Source organism: Pelophylax lessonae (genome assembly GCF_965119305.1).
Source record: "Pelophylax lessonae genome assembly, chromosome: 7".
In the NCBI taxonomy this organism is placed as follows: Eukaryota; Metazoa; Chordata; class Amphibia; order Anura; family Ranidae; genus Pelophylax; species Pelophylax lessonae.
Window position 1 is genome coordinate 239298501 of NC_138774.1, and position 12924 is coordinate 239311424.

General features: G+C 43.4%; 1 protein-coding gene across 3 annotated transcripts in view; it reads left to right on the forward strand.

The window, feature by feature from the left end:
• Window positions 1-12924, forward strand: part of ARHGAP4 (Rho GTPase activating protein 4) — a 349436-nt gene that overhangs the window by 296257 nt on the left and 40255 nt on the right. For all 3 annotated transcript variants that reach the window (XM_082262605.1, XM_082262607.1, XM_082262606.1), the window contains exons 15-16: window positions 11142-11276; window positions 12309-12411. In XM_082262605.1, the coding sequence (XP_082118731.1) occupies window positions 11142-11276; window positions 12309-12411 (238 nt within the window). The remainder of the gene's footprint in view (window positions 1-11141; window positions 11277-12308; window positions 12412-12924) is intronic.

The window sequence follows — 12924 nt, forward strand, 5'->3', positions numbered from 1 at the left end:
TGACAAAGCTTTTCCACATTTCGGCCATGCTAACCCTGCCTTCTGAGGTGCTGGCGGTGCCCTGGTTGCGTTGGCGACCTCCTCCTCCTCCTCCTCTGCCTTGTGCTTCCACTGTGGCCCCGCTGTCAGATGGGAATGCCAGCAGCATGGCGTCTACCAGCGTGCGCTTGTACTCGCGCATCTTGCGATCGCGCTCCAGTGAGTGAATTAAGGACGGTACGTTGTCCTTGTAACGGGGATCCAGCAGCGTGGCCACCCAGTAATCAGCACAAGTTAGAATGTGGGCAACTCGGCGGTCGTTGTGGAGACACTGCAGCATGTAATCGCTCATGTGTGCCAGGCTGCCCAGAGGCAACGAAAGGCTGTCCTCTGTGGGAGGTGTATCGTCCGTGTCCTCTGTATCCCCCCAGCCACGCACCAGTGATGGCCATGAGCTGGCCTGGGTGCCACCCTGCTGTGAACATGGTTCCATCTCCTCCTCCAGCTCCTCCTCCTCCTCATCCTCCTCATCCTCCAGAACTGTGCCCCTGCTGGACAATTGCGTCCCTGGCGTTTGCGTGTGCAGGAACCCACCCTCGGAGCCCCTTGCGAATGACTGCCCTGAAAGCCTTGGAAATGTTACCTCTTCATCCTCCTCCTCCTCCTCATCCTGTGCCACATCCTCTTCCATCATCGCCCGAATTGTTTTTTCAAGGAGGCATGGAAGTGGGATAGTTAAGCTGAGAACGGCGTCATTGCCACTGGCCATGTTGGTGGAGTACTCAAAACAGCGCAACAAGGCACACAGGTCTCGCATGGAGGCCCAGTTAAATTAAATAGCGGAATAGAAAATATGATCCAAAAAAAGTGTATGTATATCACACGTACACAACCACACTGGGCCCCAATTACTATTGTTTGTACCCCTAAAAGGCTAGATGAGGAGTAGGGGGAGTATGGAACAGGCAGCACCCTCAAACCTTCAGAAGTATGAGATGAACCCCAACAACTTGGAAAGGTGGATCTCTCTCACACGTACCAACACAGACTATCCCCCAATTTAACTGATCCCCAAAGGTTTTTGATTAAATAGCGGAATAGAAAATATGATCCAAAAAAAGTGTATGTATATCACACGTACACAACCACACTAGGCCCCAATTACTATTGTTTGTACCCCTAAAAGGCTAGGAGTAGGGGGAGTATGGAACAGGCAGCACCCTCAAACCTTCAGAAGTATGAGATGAACCCCAACAACTTGGAAAGGTGGATCTCTCTCACACGTACCAACACAGACTATCCCCCAATTTAACTGATCCCCAGAGGTTTTTGATTAAATAGCGGAATAGAAAATATGATCCCAAAAAAGTGTATGTATATCACACGTACACAACCACACTAGGCCCCAATTACTATTGTTTGTACCCCTAAAAGGCTAGGAGTAGGGGGAGTATGGAACAGGCAGCACCCTCAAACCTTCAGAAGTATGAGATGAACCCCAACAACTTGGAAAGGTGGATCTCTCTCACACGTACCAACACAGACTATCCCCCAATTTAACTGATCCCCAGAGGTTTTTGATTAAATAGCGGAATAGAAAATATGATCCCAAAAAAGTGTATGTATATCACACGTACACAACCACACTAGGCCCCAATTACTATTGTTTGTACCCCTAAAAGGCTAGGAGTAGGGGGAGTATGGAACAGGCAGCACCCTCAAACCTTCAGAAGTATGAGATGAACCCCAACAACTTGGAAAGGTGGATCTCTCTCACACGTACCAACACAGACTATCCCCCAATTTAACTGATCCCCAGAGGTTTTTGATTAAATAGCGGAATAGAAAATATGATCCCAAAAAAGTGTATGTATATCACACGTACACAACCACACTAGGCCCCAATTACTATTGTTTGTACCCCTAAAAGGCTAGGAGTAGGGGGAGTATGGAACAGGCAGCACCCTCAAACCTTCAGAAGTATGAGATGAACCCCAACAACTTGGAAAGGTGGATCTCTCTCACACGTACCAACACAGACTATCCCCCAATTTAACTGATCCCCAGAGGTTTTTGATTAAATAGCGGAATAGAAAATATGATCCCAAAAAAGTGTATGTATATCACACGTACACAACCACACTAGGCCCCAATTACTATTGTTTGTACCCCTAAAAGGCTAGGAGTAGGGGGAGTATGGAACAGGCAGCACCCTCAAACCTTCAGAAGTATGAGATGAACCCCAACAACTTGGAAAGGTGGATCTCTCTCACACGTACCAACACAGACTATCCCCCAATTTAACTGATCCCCAGAGGTTTTTGATTAAATAGCGGAATAGAAAATATGATCCCAAAAAAGTGTATGTATATCACACGTACACAACCACACTAGGCCCCAATTACTATTGTTTGTACCCCTAAAAGGCTAGGAGTAGGGGGAGTATGGAACAGGCAGCACCCTCAAACCTTCAGAAGTATGAGATGAACCCCAACAACTTGGAAAGGTGGATCTCTCTCACACGTACCAACACAGACTATCCCCCAATTTAACTGATCCCCAAAGGTTTTTGATTAAATAGCGGAATAGAAAATATGATCCCAAAAAAGTGTATGTATATCACACGTACACAACCACACTAGGCCCCAATTACTATTGTTTGTACCCCTAAAAGGCTAGGAGTAGGGGGAGTATGGAACAGGCAGCACCCTCAAACCTTCAGAAGTATGAGATGAACCCCAACAACTTGGAAAGGTGGATCTCTCTCACACGTACCAACACAGACTATCCCCCAATTTAACTGATCCCCAAAGGTTTTTGATTAAATAGCGGAATAGAAAATATGATCCCAAAAAAGTGTATGTATATCACACGTACACAACCACACTAGGCCCCAATTACTATTGTTTGTACCCCTAAAAGGCTAGATGAGGAGTAGGGGGAGTATGGAACAGGCAGCACCCTCAAACCTTCAGTATGAGATTGTGTTCACTGTACCCCACAAAGATTGAGTTCACTGCACCCCACAATGATTGTGTTCACTGCACCCCACAAAGATTGTGTTCACTGCACCTCACAAAGATTGTGTTCACTGTACCCCCCAAAGATTGTGTTCACTGCACCCCACAAAGATTCTGTTCACTGTACCCCACAAAGATTGTGTTCACTGCACCCCAAAAAGATTGTGTTCACTGCACCCCACAAAGGATTTTGTTCACTGCACCCCAAAAAGATTGTGTTCACTGCACCCCAAAAAGGATGTTGTTCACTGCACCCCAAAAAGGATTTTGTTCACTGCACCCCAAAAAGATTGTGTTCACTGCACCCCACAAAGGATTTTGTTCACTGCACCCCACAAAGATTGTGTTCACTGCACACCAAAAAGGATTGTGTTCACTGCACCCCAAAAAGATTTTGTTCACTGCACCCCAAAAAGATTGTGTTCACTGCAGCCCAAAAAGATTGTGTTCACTGCAGCCCAAAAAGATTGTGTTCACTGCAGCCCAAAAAGATTGTGTTCACTGCAGCCCAAAAAGATTGTGTTCACTGCAGCTCACACACAGAAAAATGGATGTGGATCACTGACACCTGCCTATCTCCAATCCCACACCACACAGCAATATCGATTGTAGTTTGTAGAACACAGTTTCCCTAAAATTCAGCAGACTCTGTCCCTAACAGGATTGAGAAGAGATCGTAGATCAGGATTGAGTGCAGATTCACCCCACCCCCCACACAGCAATATCGATTGTAGTTTGTAGAAGACACTGACCCTATATAATTCAGCAGACTCTATCCCTAAAATGCCTACAACTCGCCCTGCCTAAACACTCCGACCTGTCCCTCAATTCTATCCGGACACAAATGGTTTTTTCCTGCCTATCTTTCCCTAATCAGCAGCCAGCACGTTGATGTGTGCTCTGTCCCTGAATCTAAGCAGCATAATGACGCCGCTGCGGCTGCCTCGAACTTATAAAGACTTGGTCACATGCTTCAGACGGCCAATCACAGCTACTGAGACATTTGCAGGCATGGCTGGGATGGCTTAAGGCACACCAGTTAAACGATTGTTGATTGGCTGTTGAAAGCCCGCCATGAAAAGAGCGCCAAAGCATGCAAAACCCGGAAATAAAACGACCGAACACGGATTTTTACCCGAACATACAGTAAAGTGTCCGTGTCCGTGTTCGGGTACAAAAAATCCAATTATTCGGTACGAACACGAATAATACAGTCCGTGTTCGCTCAACACTAATAAGGATACTTATCCTAATGTGTTAACTTTGTGAATTCAGTCCTAATGGATATTGACATCATAGTACAGTTGATAGGTAGGTTGATAAGTTTACCTTCATTAGGTTATTATGACGATTTATATAATATCAACAGTTGAGTTAAAAAATTGGGTTTAGGACAGTCCTGAGCTTTATTTTCAATATATTTAGTATCCGACAGCCAGTGCCCCCCTATCAGTAATGTTTTTCCCTACAAGATATCCTCAGATTTCTGGGTGGCATTAACTCAACCCAGAAGGTAAGGACATACTGTGAGTGTGGGTTGTCAATGATGTGTCACTGAGCACTGCCCAGCCGAATTAGGAGCCTGCGGCATCAAATCTGAAGACTGCTGGGAATGGTAAGTATAAAAAAAGCATGCAGAACTTTTTTTTTAGGGGGGGGGCTCGGGGGGGACTGAGGAGGCACAGGGGCAAGTGGAAGGAGTCCAAAGTCCAGAGTGTGGCCAACCATGTCTATTTTCATATTTTCCCTGAGACCTACTGAACCTCTTCCCACCTGCACTCTGTAGATTGATGTTCATATGCATGATGTTCTGTGCTGAGGGTACAAATAACCTACATCGCCCTCTTGACAGGTAGCAGCTGGCATCTGGGGCTGACTGGCAACTTTCAGCCCAGAGGGCAAATAAAAGCCAGAGGTTCATGGCGCAGCAACTCGGCCCCCCTCCTTCTCTACCACTTCCCAGCCTCCTTCCGACCCCCATTCCAGGCTAAACTCACAAAAAAAACAAAAAAACACACAAACAACCCAAAAACACAAAAGCACCATAAAGTAAAAGAAGGGCAGGCAGCAGTGAAGTTTTCACCCAAAGCAATCTTTCTTCCAACTAAAGATCCCCTGTCAGCCCTTCCTCCCTGCGGCCCCATCCGTTCCTAACCTGGACACCAATGGAGTAAGTCTCTGACAACTCTTTTTTCTTCAAACACATAGAAACTCCCCTAGATCAAAGCCCCTTTAACTGTCATGCCAGCCCTACGTTCATATTTTCTCTTCTTTAACTTTATACCTCACTTTCTTGACAGGCAGACATTGTTTGCATCTGATATTTTCTCTGAGGTGTATGGATATTTTGCTTTGTCTTCTGCGATAAAAGCAAGTAAAAAAACCTCTGTAGTATATTAATGTGTTTAACTAAACAAAAAAAATGCTGTACATACAATTGCAGGAAAAACAATTCATTGGTATACAAAGTATCACAAAATATGCATGTAGTTTACATATGCCCAAACAATATGTCCTTCTCAGAAAATTAGCACAGAAAATGTATGCAATGGGTATACACTAAACATTAACTTGGCTCTTCCTGGCTATATCTCCAGACTGCTCTTTGCTTCTTGGAGTCTTGCAAAACAATCGGTACTGCTCCTTTGTCTTGAGCACAGGGCTGTGTTTCAAATCCTTTTGCCCTTCCCCTACTTCCTGTTGCATCACTTCCTTTCCTGAATTTATGAACCGGTCCATCGAGTTCATTAACATATGCATAGACTTTCATTTACTGAGCTTAATCAATTTAGTGCACAGTGTTAGATGCTCCTTGGGCTAAGTGCTTCATCCTAATTTTGCAGATACATAGGGGTTGATTTACTAGTGGTAAATAGTCTGTGTACTTCTGTTTTGCTCTTTTCATAAATGATCCTTATATTAAAGGAAATCCTCTATATACTTCTTTACCTTTCAAACAGTAAGATTTCTGGGAGAGGTGTTTCTTTATTTCACAAAGTTACATAGTAACATAGTTAGTTAGATTTTAAAAAGTCCCAAATCCATCTAATTCAACCAATAAAAAAAATAAATGAATGGAATAAATAGAAAACCTCCAAATACAGAATTTTTTACCCACAGTTGATCTAGAGGAAGGGAAAAAACACTATATAAAATGTGGTCCAATTTGCTACAGCGGGGTAAAAATAAATTCCTTCCTGATCCCACTGGAGGCAATCAGATATTCCTAGGATTAACAATCTCTGCTGTTCACACCTATAAATGTTAATATCCAGTTATGTTTTGTGCATTTAGGAATGTATCCAGCTCTTTTTTAAGCTGGCTAGAACTAGTTATATTCCACATTTTCACAACTCTTACTGTGAAGAAGCCTTTCTGTATGTGAAGGTTAATCTCTTATCCTCCAGACATAAAGGGTGCCCCCTTGACCTTTTAATTACCTGAAAGTGAATAACTCTACACGTTACAATTTCGCTATATGGGCCACTATGTATTTGCACTTGCTGATTAAATCAGATTTTGCTGTTCATTCAATCAAAAATTATTCGTTATTAATATAGGTATATAGATATACAGTATACAATATACATCATACAGAGTGATATGTTGTTTAGAAAAAATCATATACAGTATATTTCAGTCACAACAGGTTTTAGTTAGGAGTAGTGAGCTCTGTGGATGTAGTACATGTGAAGCCCTGGTGGTATGGCTGAGAGATGGAATGAAGATTCTGGTTGGTAACCTAAAGACTGATGGAGCCAGCCTATAAAGGGCCTTATATTAGAATTAAAATGTAGAACTGTATTTTTTTGGACAGTGTTGAGCCCATGCCAGGATTGACATAGAAGGCCACCCTCAGAGGAGTACAGGAATCAATCAGTGTTCATATACACTGCTCAAAAAAATTAAAGGAACACTTTGAAAACTTTGAAATCAGATCTAAATGAGAAAAAATATCATTCTGGATATCTATACTGATATGGACTGGGTGATGTGTTAGGAACTAAATCATGCCACATCGTTTGATGGAAATTAAAATGATCAACCTAAAGAGGACTGAATTCAAAGACACCCCAAAACACAAAGTGAAAAAATTATGCAGCAGGCTAGTCCATTTTGCTGAAATTTCATTGCAGCAACTCAAAATGGTACTCAGTAGTTTTTATGGCCCCCCATGTGCTTGTATGCATGCCTGACAACGTCAGGGCATACTACTAATGAGATGACGGATGGTGTCTTGGCATATTTCCTCCAAGATCTGGACCAGGGCATCACTGAGCTCCTGAACAGACTAAGGTGCAACCTGACAGCGTTGGATGGACCAAAACCTATAGTTCCAGAGGAGTTCTATTGGATGTTGGTCAGGCGAGTGTGGGGGCCATTCAATGGTATCAATTCCTTCATCCTCTAGGAACTGGCTGCATACTCTCACAACATGAGGCTGGGCATTGTCCTGCACCAGGAGGAACCCAGGACCCACTGCACCAGTGTAGGGTCTGACAATGGGTCCAAGGATTTCATCCTGATACCTAATGGCAGTCAGGGTGCCATTGTCTAGCCTGTAGAAGTTTGTGCGTCCCTCCATATATATGCCTTTCTAGACCATCACTGACCTACCACCAAACTGGTCATGCTGAACGATGTTACAGGCAGCATAATGTTCTCCATGGCTTCTATAGACCATTTCACGTCTGTCTCATGTGCTCAGGGTTAACCTGCTCTTATCTGTGAAAAGCACAGGGCGCCAGTGGGGGACTTGCCAATTCTGGTGTTTAATGACAAATGCCAATCGAGCTCCACAGTGCTGGGCAGTGAGCACAGGGCCCAATAGAGGACATTGGGCCCTCAGGCCACCCTCATAAAGTCTGTTTATAATTGTTTGGTCAGAGACATTCACACCAGTGGCCTGTTGGAAGTCATTTTGTAGGGCTCTGGCAATGCTCATCCTGTTCCTTCTTGCACAAAGGAGCATATACCGGTCCTGCTGATGGGTTAGGGACCTTCCACAGCCCTGTCCAGCTCTCCTAGAGTAACTGCCTGTCCCCTGGAATCTCCTCCATGCTCTTGAGACTGTGCTGGGAGACACAATGCTGTGCTGGGAGACTTCTGGCAATGGCACATATTGATGTGCCATCCTGGAGGAGATGGACTACCTGTGTAACCTCTATAGGGTCCAGGTACCGCCTAATGCTACCAGTAGTTGGCCTGATGCTATACTCTGATTAAAAAGTTTTCTTTTAATTTTCTTTAATTTTCATGAGCAGTGTATAACTAGAATGGAACTTTTTTTTTGTATTATAGGACTGCTGAGAAGAGTTTAGTAGTAGCGGCAAGATATTATTATTACATAATAAGTATGATTTTGGCATATTGATAAAGCGTTCATTTGCCATATGTGACTGTGTTCATGATAATAGTGTATTTTAGGGACCAGTAAACAAATATGTGACCCGCGTGAAACATCAGTTACAGCTGATTATCAGAACTGAAGATATGTTAAATATAAGTGTGATTGTGGGGAAAGATACTTCTCTCTTATAGTTTACATACTTCCTGCCAGTAATTCCATTGCAAGGCACTGCTGTGATAACAGGAAGGAACTCATGCTCTGATAAATTGCGTAAAAATAACATTCAGTAAGGCTTATTAGCATTGCTTTGGTCTGCAAAAGAAATATTGTATGTATTTTTTAATTTTGTTTGCTTGTGGTATAGTGACACTTGTCTGGGAAATCTGGGTCTAGAGATGGTTATGTTGGGGATTACACTGTAGGTCTAGAGGGGGCTATGGTTGGGTTCACACTCTGGGTCTAGAAGTGGCTATAGTTGGGTTGTCTCTTCAGGTTTATAGGTGACTACATTTTGGATCACTCTCTGGGTCTAGAGGTGGTTATGGTGCTAATCTTTTTCTGGGTTTAGAGGTGGCTATGGTTGGGATCACTGTCTGGGTCCAGAGGTGGCTATGGTGCTAATCACTCTCTGGGTCTAGAGGTGACTATGGGGCTAATCACTCTCTGGGTCTAGAGGTGGTTACGGTGCTAATCACTCTCTGGGTTTTAGAGGTGGCTATGGGGCCAATCACTCCCTGGGTCTAGAGGTGGCTACAGTTGGGCTCACTCGGTGGCTACAGTTAGGATAACTCTCTGGGTCTAGGGGAGTCAGTGATTGGCTATGGTGATGATCATCATGGTGTTGATCTATAGCAGTGATGGCGAACCTTGGCACCCCAGATGTTTTGGAACTACATTTCCCTTGATACTCAACTACACTGCAGAGTGCATGAGCATCATAGGAAAACCTCTGGGGTGCCAGGTTCACCACCACTGATCTATAGTGTTGGCATTCACTGCCAGACTACAGTCAGAGTGTGTAAAAGTGGTGTAATTTCTTGCATATTTAGTAGTTAATCTGGTTATCACTCACTAATTGTAGTGTTTCTGTGGTGGTCATTTCCTAGCTACCTTGTTAGTTCCTTCCTTGCTATAATACTGGTCCTTCTTCGATAGCTGTGGTGGTGCGCAGTTTGAGATTTGAATTGCAGTGACTTTGTACCTGTTGTGGTAGTGGTGGCCATTTAATTCTTCTATGATGCACTTTCCCTAATAAATACCATGCTTTTTTGTGTTTGTCAGTGTTGTCAATTTGTCTAACCATGTTTTGTGTAGCTCTCTTTTTACTTTTCCTTTTGACTTTTCCATGACTTGCATTTTCATAATCTATTATAATATTATCAACATGGTGCAAATCACACCAGTACAATGAGAGTCCATTGCTCTAAGCTGTTACTTGCCACTTTGTTGTATTTGGAGTGCATACCTTATCTCATTATTTTTAGTAGTGGTCCATCCCTGGATGTAGCTGTGGTCAGTCCTTGCAGCCAGTAGTGGTTGCTCCCTGTGTCCTGAGGTGGTCAATCCCTTTGTCCAGTGGTGGTCTGTTCATGTGTCCAGTGGTGTTCGCTCCATGCATCCAGTGGTGGATGCTCTGTGTCAGGTAGTGCTTGCTCCCTGTGTCCAATGTTGAACTGTCCATATATCTATTGGTGGTTGATGCCTGTATTCAGTGAAGGTCTTTCCTTATGTCCAGTGGTAGTATGTCCCTGTGCCCAGTGGTAGTTGCTCTCTGTGTCTAGTACTGATTTCACTCCTTAGACCTTAGTTAGTTCCTGTGTGGTCTGTCCTTCTGTCTGGTTGTAGTCTGTTTCTGTTTGCAATATGGTGGTCTGTCCTTGTGCCAGTGGAGTCTGTTTCTGTGTACAGTGCAAGTCTATCCATGTGTACAGTGTGTGCTCCATGTGTCCAGTGGTCATTTCATGTGAACCGCCAGTATTTGTTTTGCCTAATGAGGCTCCCTGAGTCCATTGGTCATTCCATGTGTCCAAGAATCCTTGTGTCAGCTGTCATTCTTTGTGTCCATTGGTCATATATCTGGTCCCGTTGTGCACCATTACTTCTCTTCTTTTCCTTGTAGTGGGTTTCATATCTTTCTTCAGCCTGCAATAAATAAAATGTCTCCAACCTACTAGCCCCTGATTTGTAACCTTGTAAACCATGGGTGTCCAACCTTTTGGCTTCTCTGGGCCACAATGAGTGTAGAGAAATTTTCTCGGGCCGCATATAAAATATATACTATAGTTAAGGTATATAAGTAATAAAATGCCGCCGCGCCCTTCCCGCACCGCCGCACCCCCCCCCCCCTGCACTAATTTAACACAACCAGAAGATGATCAAATGAAATGGAATCATTATACAGAGGTATACTTCTTCTGAGAGATATTAAAGGAACACTCTAACCAACATGACCACTTCAGGGATTTGAAGTGGTCATGGTGGTAAAGTCAGAAACACTGCACATGTTCGCCTCCCCCCTCCCCTCCAAGGAAGCCTCTGCCTACCATTAGTTGGAAGCCGCTGTGGCCATGCCCCCAACCCGATTTCCTTCCTCTCCCGGAAAAAAAATTTGTCAGGGGGCAGTGGGCCGCATTGCCTGGGGTTCCGGGCCGCATGTGGCCCCCGGGCCACAGGTTGGACATGCCTGTTGTAAAGCTTTAAGTGCACAAAACCTTACAATATGCAAGTTTACTGGAACTTTATCCTAATTAGATTTCTCATTTAACATGGTGTTCTCTTTTTTTTCCTGCCAGGTGAGGACCGGCTGGACTCCAACTACACTGGAAATGATGTGGATTCTGTAGCCGGGGTTCTTAAATTGTACTTCAGAGGCCTGGAAAAGCCACTGTTTCCAAATGAAATGTTTCATGATCTGCTGTGCTGTCTCCGTGAGTGCACATCCTTTTATATTATATTTGAATGAGTAAAAAGGAGACCTTTTTTACTGCATAGACTAGAGATTCTTAATAGATGCTATTGAACTGACTCACTCACTGGCATGGACCGAAACTTGGGAACTTAAGTCGGAAAGTTCACCACAGGAGTCCAAGAGGGCTATAGGAAGGCGATGAGTAATTCAAACCCATCAAAAAACAAAATACCAGTTTTGGGTGGACTGACCATTTAATGATATGATGCAAAGAACAATGATGTACCATGACCCATAGTAATCTGTCCAAGATCTGCTGCCATTCATCAAGCTGATATATGATACATTGTACTGGTTGCAGAATATTCTTGTTAGTATGCTCTTTTTTTAGGGTTTTTACTACATATGCCAGTGCAATCAGTTAAATATAAATACTTGCTAAAATAAGTGTACCAGTAAGTGTACTTAAGTGTGTTTGTAGTATATTTATGGGAGCAACCAAATTTGTTAATTACACATTACTGAGCAGGCCTTACTGGTGTATAGGCTGGCCATATACTCTTAGATTTTTTTTTTTTATTGTTCAGCACACAAAATCTAACAGATTCCTCCATCCATGCTATAGAGCAGTGATGGCAAACCTTGGCACCCCAGATGTTTTGGAACTACATTTCCCATGATGCTCATGCGGTGTAGCGGAGTATCATGGGAAATGTAGTTCCAAAACATCTGGGGTGCCAAGGTTCGCCATCACTGCTATAGAGTGTAGATGGATGCATTCCATCCCTCCCCCCTCCAAATCCTTACCAGACCTTTATCTCACCATGCAGCCTGTCTGTCCTGGAAAGGAGGAGGAGCTTTCCGCCCACCCCCCTTCTTGAACCAAACCAGGCCACGTGCCCTTGACATGGGGAGGGGGTACTTTGCCAGGGGGACCTAGTGCTTATGTTGATATATTAATATAGGTTTATACATGTAATTTTCTACATTCTTTATATATGTAGGTATGACTTAGATAATGTGTCATTTCACTGTCCTTCTTCCTCCGCAGAGCTGGAGACACAAGATAGAGTAGTTCACCTAAAGAAGCTGGTGCTACAGCTGCCCATCACTATCACACTTGTACTACGATACCTCTTTGCCTTTCTAAACCAGTAAGTAACCCAGGAGTACACACCGCCATGGCTAGTTAAGGAACTCTGCACAACATTAAATTGCAAAGTGTTCAAAGCAAAATGGCTGCAAAAAAACAGAATTTATTTAGGTGGCTGGGTTTGAACATGAATAGATTTTTTCTGTACCATGGTTGAATTCAGGGATTGCAGTTTGGAGTACAGTACACAAAGTTTAAGAAATAATATAGAACAAGCTTTCTTGTATTATTAAGGTGGTATGTTTCTTAAATGTCCTAGCAGCACCATACCTACAGTGCCTTGCGAAAGTATTCGGCCCCCTTGAACTTTACAACCTTTTGCCACATTTCAGGCTTCAGAAAAAAACTTTCCATAGCGTGGAAGGGTTGTTCATTTATCATCTTTTAATTCTTATAATAATGATAATAATGTGAAATGTCTAATTATAATAATAATATGTACAATAAGGGGGTCTATGTATTACAAAAATTTGCTGTACGAAGGAATTAAGCAAGCAAATGATCGCCATATTGT